This window comes from Panicum virgatum, chromosome 5N (genome assembly GCF_016808335.1).
Source record: "Panicum virgatum strain AP13 chromosome 5N, P.virgatum_v5, whole genome shotgun sequence".
Taxonomy (NCBI): Eukaryota; Viridiplantae; Streptophyta; class Magnoliopsida; order Poales; family Poaceae; genus Panicum; species Panicum virgatum.
The window spans coordinates 16327504-16353422 of record NC_053149.1 but is presented as its reverse complement, the minus strand read 5'-3'; the positions used below and the strand labels follow the sequence as shown (position 1 = coordinate 16353422).

General features: G+C 44.9%; 4 protein-coding genes across 6 annotated transcripts; 1 reads left to right on the top strand and 3 right to left on the bottom strand.

Annotated features, from left to right (window-relative positions):
* The first annotated feature begins 5746 nt into the window (after positions 1 to 5746).
* LOC120673332 (F-box protein At2g26850-like) lies at positions 5747 to 9843 on the top strand. Its single transcript, XM_039954113.1, has 5 exons — positions 5747 to 7144; positions 7843 to 7922; positions 8083 to 8261; positions 8424 to 8498; positions 9264 to 9843. Exons 1-5 carry the CDS (start codon positions 6458 to 6460, stop codon positions 9449 to 9451), a joined length of 1209 nt encoding a protein of 402 aa, XP_039810047.1. The 5' UTR covers positions 5747 to 6457; the 3' UTR covers positions 9452 to 9843.
* Positions 9844 to 15188: 5345 nt separating this feature from the next.
* Positions 15189 to 18366, bottom strand: LOC120675496 (protein LNK4-like). Of its 2 annotated transcripts, XM_039956700.1 has the most exons (7): positions 18151 to 18361; positions 17399 to 17490; positions 16933 to 17174; positions 16493 to 16760; positions 16297 to 16401; positions 15787 to 15917; positions 15189 to 15693 (listed from the first exon to the last, which is right to left on the bottom strand). In XM_039956700.1, exons 3-7 carry the CDS (start codon positions 17172 to 17174, stop codon positions 15519 to 15521), a joined length of 921 nt encoding a protein of 306 aa, XP_039812634.1. In that variant the 5' UTR covers positions 17399 to 17490; positions 18151 to 18361; the 3' UTR covers positions 15189 to 15518. The 2 variants fall into 2 exon arrangements, with proteins under 2 accessions (XP_039812634.1, XP_039812633.1); XM_039956699.1 differs by lacking the exon at positions 17399 to 17490 and having other exon boundaries at positions 18151 to 18366.
* Positions 18367 to 18810: 444 nt separating this feature from the next.
* Positions 18811 to 20571, bottom strand: LOC120676252 (protein argonaute 4A-like). 2 transcript variants are annotated; one of them, XM_039957486.1, is made up of 4 exons: positions 20432 to 20571; positions 19722 to 19956; positions 19432 to 19634; positions 18811 to 19347 (listed from the first exon to the last, which is right to left on the bottom strand). In XM_039957486.1, the coding sequence occupies exons 2-4, from the start codon at positions 19941 to 19943 to the stop codon at positions 19239 to 19241; spliced, it is 534 nt and encodes a 177-aa protein (XP_039813420.1). In that variant the 5' UTR covers positions 19944 to 19956; positions 20432 to 20571; the 3' UTR covers positions 18811 to 19238. The 2 variants fall into 2 exon arrangements, with proteins under 2 accessions (XP_039813420.1, XP_039813419.1); XM_039957485.1 differs by having other exon boundaries at positions 18812 to 19347; positions 20393 to 20531.
* A 188-nt stretch (positions 20572 to 20759) lies between these two features.
* Positions 20760 to 24627, bottom strand: LOC120676251 (cyclin-B1-3-like). The gene is made up of 7 exons (XM_039957484.1): positions 24400 to 24627; positions 23009 to 23448; positions 22781 to 22909; positions 22409 to 22660; positions 22157 to 22315; positions 21885 to 22063; positions 20760 to 21108 (listed from the first exon to the last, which is right to left on the bottom strand). The coding sequence occupies exons 1-7, from the start codon at positions 24464 to 24466 to the stop codon at positions 20970 to 20972; spliced, it is 1365 nt and encodes a 454-aa protein (XP_039813418.1). The 5' UTR covers positions 24467 to 24627; the 3' UTR covers positions 20760 to 20969.
* Positions 24628 to 25919: the final 1292 nt, after the last annotated feature.

Sequence of the window (25919 nt, the reverse complement as noted above, 5' to 3'; positions counted from 1 at the left end):
ATTGAAATCGTGAACCGACCAATTGTAACCGTCAACACCGGACGCCAGCAAGAAGGAGAGGAGGCACGGGAAACAATTGCTGAGCCATGCGAGAAGGAGCCCGACGGCTTCGCGCGTGCGCCGAGAGTTGCGGCGCCACCAGAGACCATGATGTCAAGTTGTTTCCGTGAGCATATATGCGCGTCGAAAGGGTAGAATTTGACAACTTCCCAAAAATGCCAAGTTGGTTACCAAATTATTTGAGACTGTTTTTTCTTCATTTGCCAAAAAAAAAGTATGCCAAACTAAGATACCAAACTCTTGGAGATGCATCTTCAACCTTTTTAGTTTAAAATTTTATACTACTACCTTAAAATCGAATTAAATTTTTAAAAAATAGTATAATATTTTAAACTAAAAAAGATTAGAGGTGCACTTAAACGTTAGAAATTTGCATCCCTATTTTTTATTACACGTCCGAATTTCCCCCAAATTGCATCGCCTCCTCGCTCGCTGTCGATGAGGCGCGAGGCGCCTCCCGGCGGCGGCTCTGCCCCCGCTGGCCGTCGACACACGTCCCGGGGGAAACATCCAGGGATCAGCCCACTAGCTCTCGCCGGCGATTCTATATTTGTCACGTATCTCCTACCATATCTAGGGCTATCTAGCTTGATCGCTTATTTAACTGGAGGTATTACGTGGAAACGCACCGTTTGATCAGAGGGCGACGAGTCAATGGATTAGTTTAGTCAGAGGACGAGATTACGGGGGATACGCGCAACCCATACTGCTGTCTGATGCTGGATCCCCGGCCGGCCGGCCGGCCACCGTTGTTTTGGAAATCGATCGGCACCATCGCTAGTGAGCACACTACTGCTGCTTAGTCAGAGTACAATTCCTGCTGCCACTGCCAGTGTGTTGTATATACTCGTTTTGTTCTAGAATGTAAGATTGTACGTTTTAGTTAGATATATAAAATGTTAAATTTCTCTAATTTTGATGAGTTTATATAAAAAATGCAATACACCAACTACAACATGCATGGAATTATCTCCACTGAATCCATTAGTTCATTTAGTTGGTATTGTATATCTTAATATATTTTTCTATACACCTAGCTAAAATTAGAGAAATTTGTTTTAGGGTAAAACTAAAGCAACTTGTATTTTGGAAAGAAGAGAGTAACAAAATATATAGGGATATGTATACCACTGCTAGAAAAATCAACATTAGTACCGGTCAGCAACCCCCCTTTAGTACCAGGCAGCTGACCGGTACCGACTGGCCCGTACTAAATGGCGTGCCATTTAGTACCGGTCAAAACGCCCGGTACTAAAGTGGAAGTTTAGTACCGGTCGGTAATACGGACCGGTACTAAATGGTTTTCCACCCAAAAATAAAGAAAAAATTTGACGAACACCCGGGAGGCCCGCACAAGTCACAAGTCACGCGAATTTTTCATGCGTAAATGCGCGTGCGCGGTCGCGAGGATTCGAACCCATGACCTCCAGCCTAGCACGTAGCTTCCTTACCATCCCACCTATGCACCAGATGTGATTGGGTAGAAGATGCATTCCTTTTGAAGTAACTCGTAGAGAGCCATTTAGTACCGACCCAGGACACTAGCCAGTACTAAATGTCGTCTTTTAGTACCGGCCGGTGTCTTGGGCCGGTACTAAAATGGTAAGGACGACATTTAGTACCGGCCGGTGTCTTGGGCCGGTACTAAAATGGCTCAGGGGACGTTTAAATTTTGGCACGGTACTCAAATGACCCCGGGACAATGTTAGTACCGGACCAAAATGTGCCCGGTACTAAATGCCGCGGACGAATGAGCCATTTTCTCGTAGTGTACAATGGTAAAAAAAAAAGTTCATGTTGTGAATCTATATATGTATCTTGTTAATTTTCAGAAAAATTAAATACCTTGGACATTAATTAATTATACTAGTGGGTCATCTAGCTGATGGACATTAAAAAAAGTTCATGCAGCTGATGTAGGTCATGTAACTATGCTTTCAACTTGCATAGCTTTAGTGCTACGTATACCCATAACCCTAATAGGATATATGTGCATTCGCTTTCCTTATGTGGGAGCTGATAGGCGTCGCCAAATGAAGATGTATCTTAGGTTCCTTAGTTGGAGTAGTACCGAATAATAATAAACCGCTCGACTTTTGGTTAATCATCCTTTAACCGACACGTCAATTATACAAAATTCTACTTCCCCCACTACGTACAGGATCGCCGGCCTTCTCATCAGCAGGGTCTCGAGCACGGTCAAGGCCCACCCATTTGTCTATGACATTCAACTAACAATAGGACTGTAGGAGCCAGGGAAAGATTTCACGCCCATCTTGTAGCCACTTGAAATCTATTTTCTTCTTCCTCGGCCCCTTTCTGTGCGAATTAGACTCCCACGTAGCCTCATCATCTCATAGTGCTGACTGCCCCTTACCTCCTATAGCTAGGGGCGGGAATCAAACTAGCTTGGACCTCGAAACATACGTGTTGCCCAGGGTGTCCCTTCCTTTTGTACCCTTATGTTTCTATAATTGAACATCAATTATGCAATCTAGTCTATCAATTCAAGCAGGAGTACGGGCTAGTAATTTTAAAAGACATCATTGTTACAAATTCTAATTAAATAAGTATGGAACCCACAACTAATCAAACTTGCTTATCTTTGCTCACTCTCTCTATCTCTCGTTCATCTCTATTATGATTGAATACCAATAATACCCCTCAGGTTGTAAATACATGACACTAGGACATCCATCCGTATTTGCAGTTTTCTTATCTTTAATTCAAGCGTGTTTGTTACAAGCATCATGTAATTTAGTTTTTCTATAACAGTGGTAGAAGTGCGTAATTTAATCTAGAGAATATACGTGAGTACTTTTGGGTTTGTTTTTAGATTCATATTTAGGTGTTATTTTAGGTTATTCTTAATAACGGTGGAGGTGGGTAGTTTAGATGCAAATTAGAAGATTATTTTATATTCTTTTTAAATATATGGTATATGTGTATATTATTTATAAATATTATGAGTTTTTTTTGACAAATATTAGCTGGGGAGGCCCCACCTATTTTTATGTAAGTTTTTTATTTGATTCATACATATTTTTAATTTACTCCGATGAGGGTTGAATTTAGGTCTACCGGATATTACTCAGGTGCTCTAATGGCTAAACTAGAAGCCATTTCGCTATAAATATTATGAAATTACTTTAGAATGTTTTCATATTAACATATGTGGGTAATCTAAACGTACATTTAGAGTTTTTAGACTGTTTTCATGTGGATAATTTTTTAGAGAAGGAATGGAACCATGGTATTAGATTCTATGGAATTGATGGAAGGATGTTTCTGGTTTCAATGAGATGGGATGGCGCGGCTGTCTTTGATTTTTATGGGAATTTAAAGTTTCTGTTTTTTTCCCTAACATGTCTCATGAGAATTAGCAGAGAGCCTTCCAAAAAAGAATTAATATGTACGAGTAATACTTCCCCCTATGGTTCCCTCTCGTTATCAAAATTTAGCACAGTCAACACCGGATTTGGGCTCACTTTAACTAGGGCATTCAAGAAGAGCCAAATTTCATATCTTGCTTGCTTCGCTTTCATTATTACCACATCTATTTTGCCAAATTACTCCCTCCTTCCCTGTTTATAAGGCATACACGTATATCAAGATTCAAACCTTGTCATCTTTGACCAATAATTTGACTATTAAATTTTTATTTTTATAATGCAAATTTCATATGATTGGATTCATAATCAAATATATTTTACAATGATTATAAGTTTATAATCAAAAGTGATATAATATATGATAAATAAATGGTCAAAGTGTTGTTTAGAAGACCGTGTCATGTTCCACCATGCCTTATAAACGGGGAAGGAGGGAGTATGTAGGAAATACTTCCTGCACAACTGCTAGTGTAACCGCATTTTAGTCACAGTAGCACCGCCAGATCTAATCAACGGTCCAGATCAAAATAAACAGTACGAAGACTACAGTAGCACTATTGGCAACGAATGCGGTTGGTCCTATCGTCCACGTTGTACCAGGGGCGGGCCCACTTGGTATGCAATGATATCCATTGAATATCCATTATTTTTGCTATCTATAGTATTTAAATGTATAACTAAATGTATATATGATGTTAATATTGGTATAAAACAATCATTTTGCTTTGCATCTTGAATTTTTGAATACCCAAACTTGAAGTTCTTAGCCGCCACTGGTTGTAGCAGAGAAAGCATGCGGACAGCGGACCTCTCCCAATCATGTCAAGATCGATCGTGTAGTATAGCCAACAATTTCCTGGCCACATCTTGGACTAGTTTTTTTTTTTGTTAAAGCATACCTATAGGTGGGACAAAAATATAGGAAATCAAAGTTATTGCAACGAACTAAGTACTGGCTTAGAAATTACGACACGTCTAACAACAAGCCATATTCTAAGTTCATATTTTCTAGTTATGGCCTTCTTAACAACTAATAGCAATATGAACTTTATTTAAAAGAAAAATTCACAAATATGGCCACTTTTTTTCACTAAGAGAGGTAACAGAGGGCCTCTCCGGTGCCAACGCGGGGGATCGAACCCCGGTCGCTGGCCTGGGGGCTAGCTCCAGGAGCCACTCGGGCTCACTAGCCCCACTACAAATATAGCCACTTACAAAACAGTTTACCATCTTCCTCCATCCTCGTCTTTATGACAATTCATCTTTCTTGTTATGTGCTTCTAACATTTCTGTACCACTTCTACATTAAGACTAGTATATATGTTGGTAAAGATGCTATTACAGCCGGCCGTATATTTAAATGTAAAACTTGCATACAATTTTAATCATGTTGACCATGGGGAACCATGCCTCTAACACCCAACGCGTGCTATGGTGTTGGTTAGGAGAAAACCTTCACTTGTCATCCACCGTGCAACGTGTCCCTTGTATAATTGTATTGTCGTTATTGTCATCGATGTCTGAAGCTAAGCGAGTGAGCAAGCAGGCTCTTTATTTCTAGACTTAGTGTTGCCTCTAAAATCTCCATAAAAACAATCTCGTTTTGCTCATATCTTTCTCCCCCCAAATTTGGCCATGAATCCGTTGGACGCCGTCGTCCCCGTCCCATCTCTCCTCCAGCCTAACCCTGTATGATTGGTCCTAAACGTGCGCGAGCGAACGCATGGCTCCCAATTATTGGAGCTCGACGGCTCCTAAATCCCCTGCTGCTCCAAAAAAAAAAACAGAAAAATCGATAGCCAAAAACAAGCGGGCATGGGACCAAAGCCTGTGTTTAGTTGTTTACGTGTAAAAATTTTGCAAAGAAATCTTGTTAATTTGAAATATTAAATGAAGTTTATTTACAAAACTTTTTACACAGATGAGTTGTAAATCGTGAGACGAATCTAATGATGCTAATTAATCCATGATTAATCCATAATTAGTGGATGGTTACTGTATCATCACTGTTGCAAATTATAGATTAAGTAGGCTCATTAGATTCGTCTCGCGATTTACAGCTCATCCATATAAAAAGTTTGGTGAATAAACTACTCCATACATGTGTCAAAACATTCGATATGACCATACATGTGTCAAAACATTTGATGTGATACTTTTTATGTTTACAGCGTTTACATGTAAAAGATACAGGGGCAAACCGCTACAAACAAGGAGAGCGGCAAGAAAGGAAGAAAAACTACCTGCAATTTGCGCCCCATAAATACTCTTCTCCTCCACTTGCGATTCCCCCTATTCCATTTTTCTTTTCGTCTTCGTCTTGGCACCAGCCTTCCTTCTTGGAAGCGAGAGAGAGAGAGAGAGAGGAGGGGAGGGAGGGGAGGCAGGCATCGGTGAGCTCGGGAAGGCCCCACCCTTGCCTTCCCCCGGTCACTCACCACGCTCCCCTCTCACCAACTCCCTCTCGTATCTCGTATCTCCTTCCAAGATCCCACCTTTTTTTTTTCGCCCCACCCATTCTTGCTAGGATCATTCATTGATCTTTCGCTCGCTCCAAGACGCCCATTCCAGCTCCGGAGATCCCATCTCGGGCACCTCCTGCGGTTTCCGAGCTCGAACAGGCCCAAATTCAGCTCGAATTCGAGCTGTTTCTGGCCGCTGAGCTCGAATCAATCCAAGAACAAGCGGCTCGGCAACAAGTGTCCTTGGCTTGCCCCGATCCCCGGGCTTCGATTCGGTCGAATCCGACCTAATTTTATTGTTTTTTGTTCTCTCGCTGCGCTTTTCCTTTCTCCTTCCTGTCGCAAAGTGGGTTCCATCGCGTCACCCGCACGGCTCCTCCGATCGGGCGGCGAAAGAAAGCGGCACAAAAGGGATAAAAGGCGAGCTCTTGATGCGGTTTTGGTCGTAGCAGCAACAGCAACCCCACTGCTTGTGGCTTCGCCTGCTCTTTATCCACACGGAGCAGCGGCAGCGGCAGCGCGCTACTCCGCCGGCGCGCGCTGATGCTTGCCCTGCTCGCCGCCTTCGTCGTTGCCTGCCTGCTCTTCCTGTCCAAGCCATGCGCGCGTGACATGAGACTGTTCCTAGCCTCCCTGTTCCAGCAACTCGCGCTCTCGCTGCTCGGATTCCTGGCGGGCCTCCGCCTGCACGGCGGCATCGCGGCTGCCCCGGAGACCATGCCGCTCATGCCATCCTTCAAGAGGAAGCGGGCGGCGGCAATGGTGGAGAATGCGGAGGAGGTCGCAGCCGGCGGCGGCGAGCCGTCGGTGCTCGACCTGCCCGAGCTGGCCATCGATTGCATTCTCGAGAGGCTGCCGCCGGCGGAGCTGCGGAGCATGACCGCCGTCTGCCGCTCCATGCGGGAGCGCTGCCGCAGCGACCACCTCTGGGAGCGCCACATGTCGGAGAAGTGGGGCCGCGTCCTGGGCCGCGCCGCCAGGGACGAGTGGAGGGCGCACCTGGCGTCCGCAAGCCGGTCCAGCGCCGCGGGCTCCGTCTCGGGCGGCGGCGGCAAGCGCCGGAGGTGGCTTGCCGCGCTGTCCTGCGTCTGTCCGGTGGTGTCCTGGATGCGGCCCAGGGCAGACAGCGGCAAGTCCTCCGGCCCTGTGCTGGATGATTCCACCATGTCGTGGTATCTGTCCATGGAAAGCGGCAAGTTCTGGTTCCCGGCTCAGGTTTACAACCGCGAGGTACCATCCCATATCTTGTCAGTTACTGACAGTTTCATTACTGCAAAGCGTGCTAATTAGCACTCTTTATTTGTGCTCAGTGGTGCTAATTGCTGACCAGTTAGTGTCCAGTTGCCAGAATGAACTTGTAGGGAAATCTTTAGGCCTTAATTTGGTTGATGAATAGACTTGCTTCTTAGGGTCCAGCTGAGCTGAATCTGGACGGGTTCATCGACCGGCAATTCTGGCTTAAATTAATTTCCCCTTTTGAGGCCTGTTACATGCTATGCTACTAGCTTTACATATGTGTTCATATTGACTATTGCCCTGTTTAGATGTAAAAACCCAAAATCCAAAATTTTTGTAAATCGCTTGCATGGTGTACTAAATGTAGTCGAAAAATAAATCGCATTACACAAATGGACTGTAAATCGCGAGACGAATTTAATGAGCCTAATTAGGACGTGATTAGACACTAAATTACTACAGTAATGCTACAGGAAACATGCTCTAATGATGGGTTAATTAGGCTCATTAGATTCGTCTCGTAGTTGACAGATAAGATCTATAATTAGTTTTGTGATTAGTTTACATTTAATATTTTAAATGTTGAAGATTTTCTTTCAAAAATCAAAAAATGCAAAGTGATCTAAACAGTGCCATTAGTATTGCCTCATGTTTGTTGAAGCAAATCCTGAAGCTTCGTTTCTGTTTTGCAGCATGGCCATGTTGGGTTCATGATGTCATGCTATGATGCAGAGCTCAGCTATGATTACCATTCCGACACATTCCGTGCAAGGTATTAATAACTTCTCTGTTTTTCCCCTTTGATGGTTGGAAAGATTGTGTTTATATTCTGATGATTATGTGATGAACACATAGAACTTAGAATCAAGATTATCTTTACCCACTGAAAATTCAAATTGCCTCTCTGGCTCTTAAAATGATTGATGTGCCAGGTATCCACCACACGGGCGGCGAACTGTGGTCTTGGAGGATGGGGTGCAATGGGACAGGGTCAGGGCACCGCCTGTCGACACTCTTGCACATGACCTACATGCCTCCGACTGCCTACATGAACTCCGGCCTGGCGACCATATCGAGATTCAGTGGAGAAGGAATAAAGAATTCCCATATGGTATGTTCCCAAGCACCCAACAATGAAAAGCTTGCTTTAGGCTGTGCAGTGGAATCATTAAACACCGCCATATGGCATATGATAATCTTTTCAGATAGTGGCGAGGATTTTTTTTTTTGCCGGTGTATAGTGTGTTTATTCATGCATTTCTATGTTTGGCAGGCTGGTGGTATGGGGTTGTTGGCCACTTGGAGTCATGTGATGGAAATGAACACTTTTGTCAGTGTCATCTTAGTGGTGAGAATATCTTTAAGCGAAATAGCTAATTTATTGAGTTGATTAATAATTGCAAAGTTGTCGCAAGCACATCTGCTGTTGATAGCCATGAACATGCCTGCATGCCTGCAAAGTCTAAAGAACATTATTATAAAACGAAATTATGGTTTCAGTCTCTCAGACTCATTTTACGCATTCATTACAGAAAGCAAAATGGTCAATTAAGATATGTAATATATGTTTGACCTTAACTTTGCTAGAAGCTTTGTACACTGGGTTTTCTACTAAATAAACTGGACTACCATTTTTTATATGATTATGAAAAAAAAAGCTGGGTTTAGATATATATGGACATGTTCAACCTATTTTATTATGTGACAGATCATCTATTTTAGGCACTAAACTTTCATCTGTTCGTTTAAAATTGATATATTCATAGGTCAGCATCACATTTTCTGAAATCTGGAGTCTGAATAAAATCTAGTGTTAGATGCATGTAGGATGTTACATGTGCAGAATAACAATCTTTGCAGCTATAATAAATGGGCTATCAAATTGTTGTTGCTGATCCATTTCGTCTGTATGAATAAAAAAAACATTGTTCATTTTAAAAATAGTTGAACTCAAATATCTTGTTAGCATGCATTTTGAACGGATTGGATACCATTTGAGGTTATTCTTAGTAACAGAAGCACGAACATGCATTGAAGTACTAGTAATTCATTTGAGGCCTTTTTTTTGCAATACTGCTACTGTTAAATAACCTAACTCTTTTTTATGTCGCAGATACCGTTGTGCTGGAGTTCAATCAATACACGCCTGGCTCAAGATGGAGGCAAGCGTTGGTGAACAGGAAGGACCACAGGGAAGAGGGCAACGAGGGCGACGGGTTCTATGGCGGGATAAGGAAGCTCCGCAGCAAGAAGGACATCTCCAAGTGGAGGCAGCTGTGGCCAACAGACATCCTGGAGTAGCAAAGAAGAGACTATTTCGCCATCGCCAGCTGTGGCCATTCATCAGATTGCTCAATTGACACACCTTCCATTGACCATTGCTGTGCTCTGTGGACGGCCACTTCCTCTGTCGTGCTGTTGTACACGGGTGACGGGTTAGAACATGAGGTGACAAACAAATCTGGTAGCTGGACACGGGTGTAAACTTGATATCATCAGGCATAGACTCCGCACGGTCGCACGGTCGCAGACTGCTTCCTATTCAGGGGGGCTGTAAGCCTTCAATGAGCCTCCAGCCAGTGTGTGTGCCTGTGGCCTGCGCCTTTGCCTGCTGTTGTAGCTGTAGAGCAGAAAGATCAAATGTAAATTACATTTTTTAGCTCAGATTCATGACTGATTGCCAGATTGGTATACCGTGGCTCGCAATTTTCCTTTTTGGCGTGCGTTTGAATTTTTTTTGCTGGGCCATGAAAGATTCTGATGGTTCTGGTTACCAGGTGTGTGACACTCTGGGGCCATGACCTATGTCTCCTCTTCAAGCACCTGGGATCTTTCCGGTTACAATTGTCTGTGTTACAGATGAATTTGAACTGGAGCAATTTAGTGGACTAATGCTCGTAGTTTATGCTGCTTTTTTTTAAAGATTCTTATCTGAATATCTGATGGAGAAATAGGTGCCTCACAGTTAATCGTAATCCTCAGACAATCGAAATGCCAAAATGTCTATGGGCCTTCGAGTAACAAGCTGGCCTGTTGACGCATCTGGCCCAGAAAGGAAGAGGTTCACGTTTTGTTCACATCACATCTTTTTCCTTATCGCAATCACATCCGCGCCATGCTATACCCCCATCTTTTTATTAAAAGAAATTATAACTATCTGAATAATTTACTTTGTTCGTTTATAGCATATTTAATAAAAAATTCTACTTGTTTTCCTCTCCTAGAATATTTCAACTAGCCAATCTGATCCTCCTAATCAAAATTTTCTTTTCCATTTTCTTTCTCGTGCCAATTTAAATAGTTTTGGGTAGGAAAAACAAGAGAAAACGAACTTTACTTGGTGGTTCAGGCAAACAACTCGTCGCAGTACAGTGGACCTATCGTAACCATCGAATTCATGTGCTAATAAAGTTCAAGCGTTCAACCCACTCGTCTGGAAAATTCAATTCAGGAGTATAAAGTGACATCTCGTTTTTCGGATGTCTTGGATCACCTGATCCTTCGTTAAAAGTTCAAACACATTAAAAGAAAACAAGGGACTGCACAAAACAGTAGTAGCATTACATTGTGTTGCAGATAAACTTTGAAATGACAAATGTTTTACTGCCAGAATCAGGCAAAGTGCTCTAGACAGCAACACGCACAAGCGTATAAAACGGCAGCTAGTCATGTATAATGTTCCTCTGCTCGTAATCTTCTGATGTAAATAAGGAAAAAAGAGATATTTCACAGCAGCATGTACAGATTTCTGCTTGTATTGCATCTTCGCAAACACATGGCCATCATCGTCGTAGTTGGGAAAAAGCAGGGCCGGCTCTATGATTTCGGGGGCCCTGGAGCGAACTAGACACTATGGGCGCTTCTTTTTTTATTTGTACAACGTGATAAAAGATATAGTAGTAATAATGATATATGTTAAATTTTTTACGAACATTATGGATAGTACAAACTAAAAGAATGGCAAAAAAAACTAGTATAATTACCTCAAATACCTCAGTCCTTCGAAAAAAATCTCCAAACATTTCTTGATGCAAAATCATTAATAATAGTATCAAGATCAATGATGTCCAAGATGGTGTTTTCAATCAAATACTTCAGACTTTCAAAAAGAACTTTTCTGGGCATTTCTTGATGCAAAATAATTAATAATAGTATCAAGATCAATGATGTCCAAGATGGTCAATGCTACACATAGCCAAGCCATTTAATCTTAACATAGTTGACCACAAACAATTTTTCAAAAATTTCAATTTTGAGAAACATTCTAACACCTAAATTATAAAGGAAAATAAAGAGTGATTAGAAGTTTAAACCTAGAAATTTAAGTATTCAACACAGTTACGAAGTAACAGATTATTAAATTAGTTACTCATTGATTTTCTGTTGTTGATTGCAAAGTGCCGCTGCGGTGGAGGGGACGAGTGCTGACTGCTGAGGCAGAGCGGCGGTCGATCACCAGTCGCTGGGTGGGTGGGTGGGCGGGCGGCCGCAGCCAAAAGGCAGAAGCGAAGTCTGCGAAGCCGATGACAGACGACGCGATGTTTCAGTTCTTTCCGATTGCCAATGCCAAGCCGAGCGATCGAGCCCCTGCCCCTGATTGCTGAGCGATCGAGGCACCAGACCTGCAGCCGGCTGGGCCTAATGTGTATCGTGTATAGGTGTATGCATATTTTATCCTGGGCCCCTCGTGGCCATGGGCCCTAGGCGGTCGCCTCTCCCGCCTAGGCCCAGATTTTTTTCCCCCTTAGTTATCACTCGACTACTAGAGCAAGCAGCAATACATGTTACAACATATGCAGCAGCGGTTGATGCCGTACCGGAGATAAGCAAACCCTCTATCTCCCTAGGATGTTCCATAAGAGTTCATAATCTTCCAGAATAAGTTTCCTTTATCATCCTTGCCAAGCTGACAAGAAGCTCTACATGGTTGTCTTTATCATCCACACCATCCAAGGCAGGCCAGTCTTCAAATTCAATGATTCCTCCTTTGTAGTTCCTTCTTAATTCTTCCGGACAAGTTACACCTTGACAGCCACGGGTTGCTTTGAAATAGCCCTCATGAGGTCCTTCTCAGTCGGCTCATTCCCACGGTAGCCATCAATTGATGCGACTACTTGCATACCTGCTTGACGACACCTTCCGTGCCCCCACAACCAACGAAGAGGATAAGACTTATATGCAACACTTCCATGCTTCATCACATGATTGTATGCCTCATGAACACCGCCAAAGAAACACCCTTTACCCTCTATTGTCCCAGTCTTCAAATTCCTTGTAGCACAGCCAAGGATCTGTTGCACAGACAGGAGTGGCAACTCTTTATACTTTATCTGATGAATTCTCTAGATCGATCCGATGCCCACGTGTGCCAAATAGCTGCCACATCTTCCCTGATCCTGTGGGGTTGTTCACTGCACCACTTGCTTCCCAATCAACAGACTCGGGAAGACCATCATCTGCAATCGACAAACAAATTATTAAGTGCTGACAACAAACTACCATATGCATGCAGTGAAACAAAGGAGAAAATTCTCAGCAAAAGAAAAAAGGAAAATAGGTAATCACGTTTCTTGGTGGGTTCGATTTTTTCCCTTACGGCCCAAATGTTTCGTCCATTTTGAATCCGCGCCCAAACCAAACTGGCCCAGCCCAAACCCGGGGGGGGGGGGGGGGGGGTCCATTCCTCGCGCAAGTGAGTACAAGCTGAGCCATCGCCGAAGGATCCTCCACTGCTCGCCCCTGCCACCGGCCATCTTCCTCGTCTCCGGCGGCGAGCCACTGGATCCACCGCATGGTGCTGATTCGGTGGAATGCCACTAGATTTGGCATGGTTTTCATTTTTCTTCAGAGTTTTTGGGACAAACAAGATAAATTTAAGCAATGGATGGTAACTGATGACTGGGACGGTGTGTGGGCTGCTCAAGCTGAGCAAGAATTCACATATGATTGTTTAACCAGCAAAATATGCTGGAGTCAAATGGAAGTGGTGTTAAAAGGTGCCTCACCAATCTACTATGTACTTTGTTTAGCTGATTAGCAGCAAAACGACTGTCATTTAAGATAGAAATACATGGCAATTTAAATGATAATAGCATCCAGAAAAATCTGCTAATGAAATAAGTCAACTCCAGACTTAATTATCTTGTTAATGTTACACTTATGCTTGCAGATAAAGGGGCGTGGGACACCCCTATTTATAGGACTCCATGATTCATATGGTGTTGTCATGTGTCGACCTTCTACACTCTTCTACATTTCTAAAGTTCTCACATCTTTATCCTATCATACAATTTCCTCTAGAGAATTCTACACTTCACCATGAAGCATGATAACTATTACTCATACTTGCTCTCCACTCTTCTAGAACCTTCTTACTTTGGCATGATCTTATCCTCATGCATTGCAAAGTTTCTTGTGATTTCCACAATCTTTTAGAATGTTCCAAGTATGCATTGCATATTTTAACAATTAGTTCACAATCTATAGTCAAAATTGAAGATGTTTGACTTTGAAACTTCTAAACGTAGCTATATTTTGGGATGGAGGGAGTACTAGTTAGATCTAGATGTTGGTCTCTTTGTAGTTTGTTTCTAATTATTTGCACGATATTCCATGTTCTTTTCATAGAAATGTGCAATGATGAAGAAATGTGCGTTGCAACAGAATGACACTTCTTTTGGGTGTCAAATTGAGCTTGGTTATTTCTTGTTCTTGTTTTCTGATTTAGCTGGACATGTTTTTTTTTGTTTTTGATAAAAACTTTTGGATGAGAACAGAGGTTTAAGGAACAGGCCAGGCAAGCAGAAGAAAGGTGTGGAGGGGACAAAAGCTAGGCAGAGAAGAGGTGATATTGAATTTCTAGCTTTACAAAGAGGCCCCCTAATCCTCGTTTTCTCCAAACAACCCTACCCCCCACACACAAGCATATTTATGCATATGAGTCAACTGCAGAATTTTTACATTCCTCCTTTCAATTTCGTGATCTTATTGATGTAGGGTTAATTTAGTTGGATTCTAAAATTGCATATTTCTGTTCCAATTTAGGTCATGGACACCTAGCTTTCACCATGTTAGGGGTGGTAGAGGACCTTAATTTTTAGACTAGATAATTTAAGGGTCGGGCTCTAAAAGGGCCAGGCTCTAATCTTATACAATTTTGAGCTAAAGAAATTAAGAGCCAAATAGGATTGTGAAGAAAACATTAGGGCTATGGCCCATTACCACCCCTATGTGAAGGGAAACAAGACTACGACACGCTGAATGAAGAAGAGTCGTTGAGGAGATTTTATTTTAGTTTTGACTATGATTTTATCGCAAAAAAAGGTTTCGACTATGATTGTGCTTTGAGACTGCTTATAGCATTGGATGTCGCAGCACCTTTATCTTGTTTACTAACCATGGCTGTCGCTGAACATGGAACATGACTCGGTGGGTTCTCAAAAAGCAATTGTTGCCTGTATGTGCCTGCAAATTGTTTTTTTTTAAGATTGCCTGCAAATGGGGTTTCACTTGCATTTTTGAATGCTCATCCTTCTAGGAAAAGCGTAAAGTGCATCATTCCCAGACCCCAGTCACCTCCACCTGCATGGATCACTCCTTGCTACGCTGGCAAAGTGGCAGTGGAGGGCGGGTGGCGCTCTCCGGCCTCGTTGCTGGGCGATGTACATTGTGATTGGATTGGGGTTACGTTACGCTAGCCGGTAATGTGAGTGTAGTGCGATGAACCTGTGTTGAACACGGCCATGGCCCCAGCTAGCCCTTTCTTTGCATGCTTGCAAGACGCTCTTTACAGATTTCCCTGCGCCGGCATTTCTGTTCTTTTAAACTAGCCAATCTAATCCTCCTAATCAAATTTGTCTTTTTCATTTTCTCTCTCGTGCCAATTTAAATAGCTTTGGGTATGAAAAACAAGAGAAAACGAAGTACATTTGAAGATTGGTGCTAATGTTCAAGTGTTCAACCACTCGTCCGGGAGATTCAGTTCAGGAATCAGGAGTATAAAGGTGGCATTTTTTTTTTTTTTTGGGGATATCTTGGATCACCTGAATTTGAAACACATTAAAAGAAAACGAGGGACTGCACAAACAGTAGTGGCATTACACTGCGTTGTTGCAGATAAACTTCGCAAATGTTTTACTGCCAGAATCAGGCAAAGTGCTTTAGACATCAACACGCATAAGCGTATAACATGGCAGCTAGTCATGTATGATGTTCCTCTGCTCGTAATTTTTTGAATATGAATAAGGAAAAAAAAAGAGAGATGTCACAGCAGTATGTACAGATCTCTGCTTGTACTGCATCTCCGCAAACACATGGCCATCGTCGTCGTAGCTGGGAAAAAAAGATGGATCGGCCTGCCGGTCTCCTCCTACTCCCTCGCCGTCCAGCCGGTCGTGGACTGCGCCGCCGCCCCCGAGCCGCCGGCGAGGCAGCTACCGTGGACCTCAAGAGGAGCGGGGCACGGCGGCCTCATCGTCAGGTCCGCCACCGTCCTGTCGATCGCGTTCGTCCCGCGCTCCGGGCAACCTGCTGCTGCTGGGGCCCTGGGTGCCAGCCGAACAACCAGGTGTCAGGATTTCAGGAAACGAACAGTTAACCATAGTCAGAGGATTCAGAGCGATGAAACGCACTACTACCTGGATGCATTGCCCTCAGCGGATGGATGAACGCTCAGCCTGCTGGGGCCGGTGCACCGGGGGGCTTTCGATGAGCATTCAGCCAGCCTGAAGAAGGCGTCCCGGAAGCAGATCCGCGTGTTCCTGGTCAGCTTCAGAGCAAGCACGTTTCGCAGTTTCAGACAAAAACGGGGAGATCACTACTAGAATCCTAACTTTAGGCAAGAGCTATAAGAATTTGCCGACTGCCTCTCGGGAATAGTATTATTTGCTGATGGTTTACTAGTGGCCGACTGTGTAATGGAATACCATTGGCTATTTGATAGAATGACTGACAGTTTCCAGGATAACTGATGGTTATAATTATCATGGTCGGCAATGGTTAGAAATTTGCCGATGGTTTACTAATGACCGACTGTGTAATGGAATACTATTGGCTTTTTTTTTTGATAATAATACTATTGGCTATTTGATAGAATGACCAACAGGTAACATTGTTGTTCTCGTGCCTCCTCACTGAAGAGAACGTACCAGGAACACCACGTCCTCGAGTTCCTCCAGCACCAGCGCCTCGAAGCCCCTCGGGCTCTCGTCATCAGCCAACGACCTGCTCCTCTTCGTCGCGCCCATCCCATCCTGCAATGCAATGTTCATCCAGTGCTCATTAGCACAGCCTGCTTTCAGCAGCCAGTGTGAACATTGCGAGATGGATCGGCGTCGCTCTCACCTTATCCATGGACGGGGTATCCATGGTGTTGTCCGGCTCCGCGTTCTGCAGGTCGTGGCTGAACAGAGGGAAGCCGCAGGTGTCCAAGGTGTCCACCCCATTCCGGTCCAGCTTGAGCTCGGTATCCTGATCCTCGGATGAATTCCCGGTGAGCACGCCGCTGAGCATGTCCTCGTAGGAGAGGAGCCGGTGCATGGAGTCCGGGAACATGTCCAGCGCCTCGAACGGGGCATCCATCCGCCGCATGTCCTCGTCCGAGAACTGGCTCCTGCGAATGAAAGAGAAATACCATGCCATGTCAGGAGCACATTCAGCACGCTACAGTTCACCCACATTCATGCCATGCCGCTGATGATGAGCATTCAGGGAGAATGTCAATGGAGAATGCAAGAACAAGCTGAGGGTTCATCAGCTGGTAGTGTTGTGGGGAGCGAGCATACAGGAAGATCTCGTCGGTTGGGTGCGCGCACTGATGCGGCTCAAGTGGCGCCGGGACAGGCTGCTCTTCTGAACGCGCGCCGCCGCTCTCCTGCTTGACTGAGCACGACGGGGCTGCTCTCTGATCGTCGGAGGAGCTGAAACTCCACAGCGACCAGCCGGCGCTCTGGTTCTCGAAGAATTCGTCGCCGGCCGACATCGCACTTCCACTCTGCGGCAACGGATACCACGCCATGGTGCTCATCTGAAGAAAAAAAAAGAGAGGAGGCGCAATTAGCATCACCTGAATTCCATCTCGACAAACAACTTCACATTAACAAAATTCAGAATCTGGTCGCGAAGCCTATCTATTTTGACAGAGAGTTGTTCTGAACCAGAAAAAAAAAAGACGGAGAACACAAACAGCTAAGTAGCAAATGGAGACATTGCTGAAATCAGCAGTGCATGATGAGGAAGGAGAGGACCTACAGTAATCTTTTTCGACTTCCTAGTTGGGATGAATCAGCAAGATCAAACCGACGGTAGCAGGTACTTTGCAACAAGCAGATCACAGCTCCCTTCTATTCTCAGCAAGCACACAGGAGATCAAAATCCGGATCAATAGAGCCGCAAAAACAAGTCGGAGTAGCTCACTCAACCTTCATAAAATTTTTCTTGTGTAAACAAAAACATACTCCATAAAAGGATCACTCTTTCAGTAACAATCAAGCGCGTTCTTTTCAAAGGAAAGCACAACACGAACGGAATTGCTCAAGTTTAGCAGAGCAGATGGGGAAACAGCACAGTAAAGCATCCTGCAAAACCTTGGGATGCTACGATAGCAGCTATACTTATCAACAAGCAGATCAGCAGCCATTTTCAGCAAAGCACACAGGAGGTCGAGATCAAACAAAGTCGGAGTGCTCACTCAACCTCCAAAAGTTTCCTCCTTTGAAATAAAAACATAATCCATTGAAGAACCACTTCTCAGTAATAATCGAGTGCGATCTTGCTTCAGCCATGATCTTGCTAAACGTCAGAAACTAGTGTGGCGCACAACCACACAAGAACACAGACCTGTTTTTTTTTCAAATTTTCTAGAAAGAATCGCATAAAAAAGAGGAACAAAAGGAGTCCTTTCAAACAAGGATTGGGCAACCTTGGATGGAGAAGAATTTCACAACAGCAGAGAGCACGAAACACATGAACAAAGCAAGCGAATTCGAGCAAGCAGAACTCACGCAGCAACTCGCACGCGGCCGCTGAAAGTCCGAACCCTCGCCGCCTCCGTAACGCCGTCCTTGGCTCCGGGACCACCGGAAGCGCGCAGAACCGCCACCGCCGCCGCTGCTTGTAAATTGTTGTGGTTGCAGAGGGGAGAAGCGAAGCCAGAAGACACCGGAGGAGGGGAACCGAGGAGGGGAACCGAGAACACGGCTGTTCTCTCTCTCTCTCTCTGTCTCTCCCCGGAGTACTTAAACCACTCCACCTCACGGCGTGCCTGTGGGGCCTAGGGGCGCCGCGGCCCCACCCGTCATCGACCGGAGCGGGCCCCACGAGGTCGGCCGGGGCGAGCTGCGCGTGAGCCAGCCAGCCGAGCCACCCGGCCGACAGGGACAGGGGAGAGCCAGCCGAGCCACCCGGCCGACAGGGACAGGGGAGAGGAAAGGGAGGGGATCGTGTGGCTGCGAGGCCACGGGCGGAGGCTGGGGGCCAGCGTTATCTAAATCTCGGCTGCGGCGTCGCCACGTCGGCAGGGGGGCCCAGCGGATCTCTCCCCGCCCCGGGAGCGGCCCCACCTCGCCGGCTCGCCGCGATTGGGTGGGCTCGCCGGGACCCTCGCGCGCGTGCCGCGTGTCGACAGGGTGGTGGTGTCTGCCCCCTGCCCCCACTCCGCCGGGCCGGCCGACCTCACCAGCTGCGCGGCTCTCCTCCGTCACCCTGCCGCCGCCGCTGGTCGGCCGGCGTGATCGAATCAGTGGCTGTGGTTTATTTCTTGGATTCCTTCCATACCGCCCGATTTGTGGACGCTGTCTGGAGCGCTTTCCGAATCGGTTGCTATAGCACTAGCAGCACCACTGCCAGCAACATAGAGAGTATGAAATTTCCTCCTTTTCTTTTGTTTGTTTTTTAGCTGAAACGATGATGAAGTTTTTTTTTGCCAAGACTGGAGTTGTATTTTAAAATTGCGTTAAAATATGCCATCTTAATTGAGTGAAAAAAAATGCATAATGGTTTGCTGAGTGCTGCCTCAGAATAATATCACTCACTCGAATCGCTTCCTGAGTATGCTCTGATTCCTGACCTTTCAAAGCATGTGCGATTGCACTCATAGGAATTTTTGCTGCGAAAGACAGCTCAACTTTGTACGTCTTCTGACCCTTTTCCTGTCACTTCCAGGTGGACTGTCATTGCCAGGGCTGCCATTTGCAGGAGTCCTGAAAGCACAAAAATGAAGTTAACATAAGGAATAATTAACAGAGTACATAAGTACAAATCAACAAAAACAGCTGAGGCATTACTTTCCAGTTGAAACATCTTCCACCACAACAGTTAACTCGTTAATATTTTGAGGAAGAGCACCAATTGTGAACAGGCTCTTCTCAACATCACACGTAAAATCTTTGTTTGCAAGTTCAGTGGCATAGGTTTGCTGAAGTTTCTCAATCACATTCCTGCCTGCTCCCTTGCCAACAGGTGTATCATCTTCATATTTCAAATCCACCTGCAATCGGTAAAAGATAATAGCATTGATAATTAGATATGAGCATGAAAACATAAGAAAGATAGTAGACAAGGATAAGAGACACACGTAGTAGTGATAGAAAAATTCTTCAGTGTTCTTCAGCGAAACTTTGAAGTGGTTTGTTACAAGCCTTATTGGCTGCCCCTTTTTGCCAAAACCTTTCCTAGGGATCAAAGCCCTCTTAGGTTTCAACAGCTTCTTTGTTTCCTCAGATTTAAGATGTTCAATGCCCGCATTTAGAGGAGGTGGAGGAGGCAAGTCATCAGCCTCGCCATTGTGAGACTCCATTTAGTTAGCCTCTCTGCATGAACAAGTGCAAAGCAAAACCAAATTAGATTAGGCACTATGCAGTATAAGCCAAGCAAGCAGCAATGAAACTTAAGGTGCAGAAGGATAAGTCCACAGGTAATCAGCCTTCCAACAAGTAAAAACTTAGGACCATAACAGAACCATGAAACTATGGAATTCAAATTGGTATTCTTTCATGGAATGAATCTCATTGCAGCAGAACCACAACATGAACAAGAATTTAAGAAGAAAAAGAAGTTGTGAAATCTATTCATAAACTTAAGTGACAAGATATGCCACTTGGCAAATAGAAATTGGAACATTTAACCCTGACATTGGGTTTGTTTTCTAATACTTCATACAGTGAAGCAGCAAGGCAAAGCCGCTGTATAGTAAAGGATGAAACAAGTCGGCAAAGCACAATTGCTGTGGCTGAATAAAACTACGACCTGAGTATCTTCCTTAGATGTTTCTGAATGAACAACGACCTGAGGTGTTTCAGAGTGAACAAGCTCTGGGATTGCAATTTGTTGGGCAATCTTTGCATGATTATCCTGGTCCGTAGGTGAGAGGTGCGTCTTCTGGGTACCAATGTGAGCAGTTTGAGATTCAACCTGAGTACTGGTTAGATGAAACTTGACACATCAGTACGATTCAGAAAAAAAGACACAGGTACAAAAAAACCTTAGCGCTGCTTAATATTCTGGTCTTCATATCTTGTGATGATGATTTGCATACGCTCTCTGCTTGACTGAAAGTGCTTCACATCACATCACAGACATGATTCCACTACCACCAAACATCACAATTTCAACAAAAGCATAAACAACAAACCACACATAACAATTAACCGAACCATTCGATAATGGTTTAACATTTGCTGATGATTTTGAACTTTCAAGTATACTGATCAAAGCAAAGAGCAGAAAATAGGACTGAAACAAAATGGTATCATCAGAATGATGATATGCAACAGCAGTACTAGCATCTCCAGTACTAGCAGCCGCCGCAGCAGGGAGCCTCGGCTCAGACTGACAGTAGCTTCTTGGCAGGCGAGTAGAGCGAGACGGCGCCGCGCTTGGGGTTGGAGTACTTCGTGTAGACCGCCTTCTGCTTGCTCTCCGGCGCTAGGGCGTGGAAGCACATCAGGCGCCTCGCGCAGTCTCTGCGGTGTTTCCATCATCCCAAACATACAAGAATTAACCTCCCAGTCATGAGCCAAAATAAAGAACTGTGCACACTCCTATACCGTTAGAAATATTCAGTATGACTGAAAGGAAACAACACTGTTCCACCATCCCAAACAGAAAATAATTAATTCAGTCATGAGCCAAAAGAAAGAACATTACGCTCCAATACTTTTAGAAACATTCAGTATGACTGGCAATGGAGAACTTCTAGTGAATCACTGAAAGGAATACAAACAGATTGCAAGCTGGTGAGTGGGGCTGCTGGTTACTGTAACAGATGCTCTTATTCTAATGATCACCATAATCTTTTAGCGTGAACTTGGTTACAGTAAAGAGCAATGAATTTGGACATTTGGTTAGCATGTCATAATCATAGTTCAAACTTCAAACTTCTGAGGCTGCCCCCGATCAACTCAACTTACTAATCTATGCTTCAGATGATCAGATTATGATCAAATTTTGATGCCAAGTTTATGATCAAATTAGCGTGCAAAACTGAACAATGAACTTAACAGGCTTATTTTGTACAGTGTGAATTCATTACTTACTAAGTTTATGTCAGAATATCATGTTAATCAAATTTCAGACTTCAACTGAAACGCAATCTACTCGAACTTAAGTTTATGTCAGAATAGCATGTTAATCAAATTTCAGACTTCAACTGAAACGCAATCTACTCGAACTTACTAATATTATGATTCAAACAAGAATCAGATTTCAATGGCAAATTCAAGTCATGAGGAGGACATACAGTAATTGTGGCTCAGTTAAGCCAGTGTGATACTCCAGAATATCAGTCCACAGTGGCTTCATTTCAAGAGTATTTCTAGCAGCATAGACAACAGCAGCTGCGGTCACAGATGGAGGGTAAATCAGCATCGTGTACTGAACCAATGCAAGCTCGGAGTAGAAGAATGCCATGTTTTCAAGCTGCACCGGACATAGAAAAAGAAATTGCTAATTACATATCAATTAGTAAATAAATGTGGTGCTAAAAAAATTACTAAGAATGGATAATTGTACCTTTTTGTCACCCCTAGCAGCTTTCAGATACCGGACAATGAACATGTACATTGTTGGAACTGTCAAGTTCCAGTGGAGCTTGTTCAGGATTGCCTTCTCCTTGGTCAGAACCTGCTCTCTGCTGAAGGCATTGTCGCATAGGCACAATAAATCCTTAACCTGTATACATTGTTGCATTGTGTAAGTTATACAAAGAATGGAACTCGTATGTTTGGAAGCACAAATAGACAATATCAATGTTAAGAACCCTACCATTGGAGCCCATATTTCCTCATACTTGCACGCTATCAGCATGGCACTTATGCCGACAAGCTGTAGCTCCTTTCTTGGTACATTCTCCATGGATAAGTACTGATCGATGACGTACACAGTCAGGTAAAGTGTCTCTGGCATTAGTTTAAGCCTGTGTTGTACTTCAATGATCCAATCAACAAGGATAGCTCTCATTCTTTCATTGATCTCGTCCTGCGAGCTCATGTAGGTGCTGAGGGGCAGGCAAGTCCCCTGAAGAAGCAACAATGCAGCAAAAGAACAATGATCAGAAGTGGTCATATCAATGACCCAGCAATGAAGCAAGAAAATCATTGTTGCTTCAGTTTTCTTATAAGCCAGAAAGCGGATCACCTCAGTACTCTTGTAGAATCTGTAGATGTCCTCAACATATTCAACCACAGCAAGCTCATTGGTAGCATCAGGGGCATCAATGTCAAATGTCTGTGCATTCTTCGAGCTGGAAATTACCCTATCAGAAACCTGTGCTCAGATAAAAAGTTACTCAGATATTCGTGTTGGAAAAGAAATAAAGAAAGAAAATCTTAAGCTTAGAATTCAGCTTGTGTTCCTAGTTCATACCCTGCTGCAAGTTGTCAGGATACCAGTAAGGGTTGGTACCCTCCTTGCAATTCGCTGGCCTCCTGAGACTTCGGTTTTCTTCTCCCTCTCGGAGTCTGAACTTATCACAATGACTTCGGGCTTCAGTTTCCTCTGCTCCTTCAGCTTAACTGCTTTTCCATTCCTGTCAGATGCAGCAACCAGTGACTTCTGACGATTTGCAGGAGCCCGACATCCGTTGATATGATTGCCCACATCAGCAAGCACTCCCCGGCTTCTTGCTGCTACCTGAGGGATTGCTTTCCTACAGTTCTTAACTGGTACAAGGACTTGCTTCTGGTGGTTTGCAAGAGCAGGTTGGCCATTGATAAAGTTGCCGACGTCGGCAAGCACCCTACGGTTTCTTGCCACAGCTTGTTGGGGAACCGTCGCCACTGACCTCCTGACGAGCCTGGCCGCATCTGATCAAACAAGAAGTGAATTAGCAGAGAGGATCATAGCACCAAACGTATACGGGGGACAAAGCAACGCAACACTACACCATTGTTATAGTGCGATGAAGTGACAATCTGAAGGAAAAGTATATAAAATCTAGCAAAAAAAGAAAACCTTCCCTTTTCCTATTTAAAGCTATTCACCATCACGGCAGAATTATGGATAGGCTTTACAGCTAAGATCCGCACCCACTATGCATGTTCAGATCAAGATCACCTTACAAAATCCTCCATTACAGTACTAATTAAGATGAAATAGGCAAGCCCAACGATAATAGAAATCACAAAGGGAAATTTGGTATAGACGTGCATATGAACCAAGCAGTTGAAAAGAAGAAATCTTTATTGCGCAAACAGGACAAGAATCCTGACAGAAGCAAAGCAGCGATGCTGCAGACTAACAGGGAAACCTGCAGGCGAGAACAACACAACGTGTAATCAAATCGACGACCCATCGCGGTAGCTAATAAAGAATATTGGTCATGACAATTACAGAACAATCCACCCGAACAATTTAAGAAACCGTACAGCGAAAAACCAAATCCGGACTTTCTAGTTGCGGATCAAGGAGTTCAATCCGTCAGGTACACAAAGAACAGGATCCCCAAACAGAACGATACACAAAGAACTAGATAACAGAGCAGCGAAGTGACAGCATAAATGCATAATCACCCAAGAACATCCACTCATCTCTATGCTACGGAAAGAAAGAAAGAACAGACGGTTATCGCCATGCGCCAATCGAACCCAGACTGATTCAAGAAACGTACAAGTGCCGCAGCCTCCAAGACCCCATCCTCTGCTCCTGCTACCCCTATCCCCCAACCATGATTGTTGAATCCCCGAACCACCCAGCAAAAGAATCAACCAATCAAGACGGCGGAACCCGCCGAGGAATTGCGTCGCCGGGAAACTCACCGATCTTCTGTTCCTGAGCGGGAACAGGGGCTCCCCGCCCCACCCCCACCTGCCTCTTGGACGCCATGGCCGTCGTCCTCGAGGAGCAATCCAGCAACCGCCGTGCGCCGCCTCCTCCTCCCCCTTCGAATCCTTCTCTCCTCACTCGTCTCCTCTCTGATCTCACGTTCTTGAGGGTTCGTCGAAAACGAGGTGTGGCATAGAAGGAAGCAGGAGGCACCGTAGCTTTGTAGGTGCTGGGTTTGGGCGGCGGGGGGATTTCTCCCCAACGGTCGAATTTTTATTTATGGAAATCGGCCCCGCGATGGCGCTCGAATCTGCGATGGACGGCCGGGATTGGCTGCTCCGAATTTTTTAGCCGTTTGGAGAGAGAAGAGGGGCCGAACACGTAAAAGGTATTTTGTGTGTCTGCCTTCGATTTTCTCCTAGTCCAACACAATTTTATTTAGTAGAAATGAAATTTGCAAATATGATATTTCCAATACATGATACTAGACAAAGTGCTTTCACATCACATCACATCACAAAACATGACTCCACTAACACAGGTTTGTTTGGTTCAACTTATTTTGGTTGTGGCTGTAGATGAAAGCCAAAAAGATAACCAAATGAATTAGTCTGGTCGTCCGACTTCTACTGAAAGCAGCTTTCCCTGGTATAGAAATCGCACAGCCCCTCCGACCCTGCTTTCACCGGCTGTGGGAGCAAAACTTGCCAAAATTTACCCGCCATGCCATCATTTAGTAGGTACCGGTTCGATTTTTCTTTTCTCCCGGCCCTCTCCGTGGCTCCTTCCTGCAGGTCCGGCTGCACCCCTTGCCGCCGGCGGCTGCACCCTCCGACGCCACCTCCCAGGCGCGCGCGTGCCCGACGGTGGCCGGCTGAGCCCTTGGCCGGCGGCTCCCTCGCTACGAGCGCAGGGTCAGGTCGGCGGCGCCTTTACCCTGGCGCAGAGCTCTACCGCGCGCTTCCCCACTGCTTGGCCCCGAGGGAGAGCTCCGCCATGTGGCGAGCACGAACTCCGCCATCCCGAGCCGCCGTCACACCGCGAGCCCCTGCTTGAGCCACTGCCGCCTCGTGATTCCGGCGCGCGAGATCTGCCCCGACGGCCATGGGCGGAGTGAAGGAGATTGGAGTGTCAACTGCAATTGTATTGATCTCCTCTTGAGTTTATATACATGTACACAAGCACAACGTGCGCCTAACCAACTACCCTAACTAGCCGCCGTGATCCACAGAAAGAGGATCATGGAGCGGGTCTCCAGGGACGACGAGTTCACATCGCCAACACCCCCAGCAGTCGTAGCATCGGTCAGTGAGATGCCAAGACTGGAGCGAAACTCCTGGAACACTGAAGAGGGTAGTCCCTTGGTCATAATATCTGCAAACTGCTGGCCTGTAGGAACATGTAGAACTCGCACGTCGCCGACGGCCACCTTCTCACGAACAAAATGTATGTCGAGCTCGATATGCTTTGTCCGTCGATGGTGGACTGGATTCGACGCCATGTAAACTGAGAA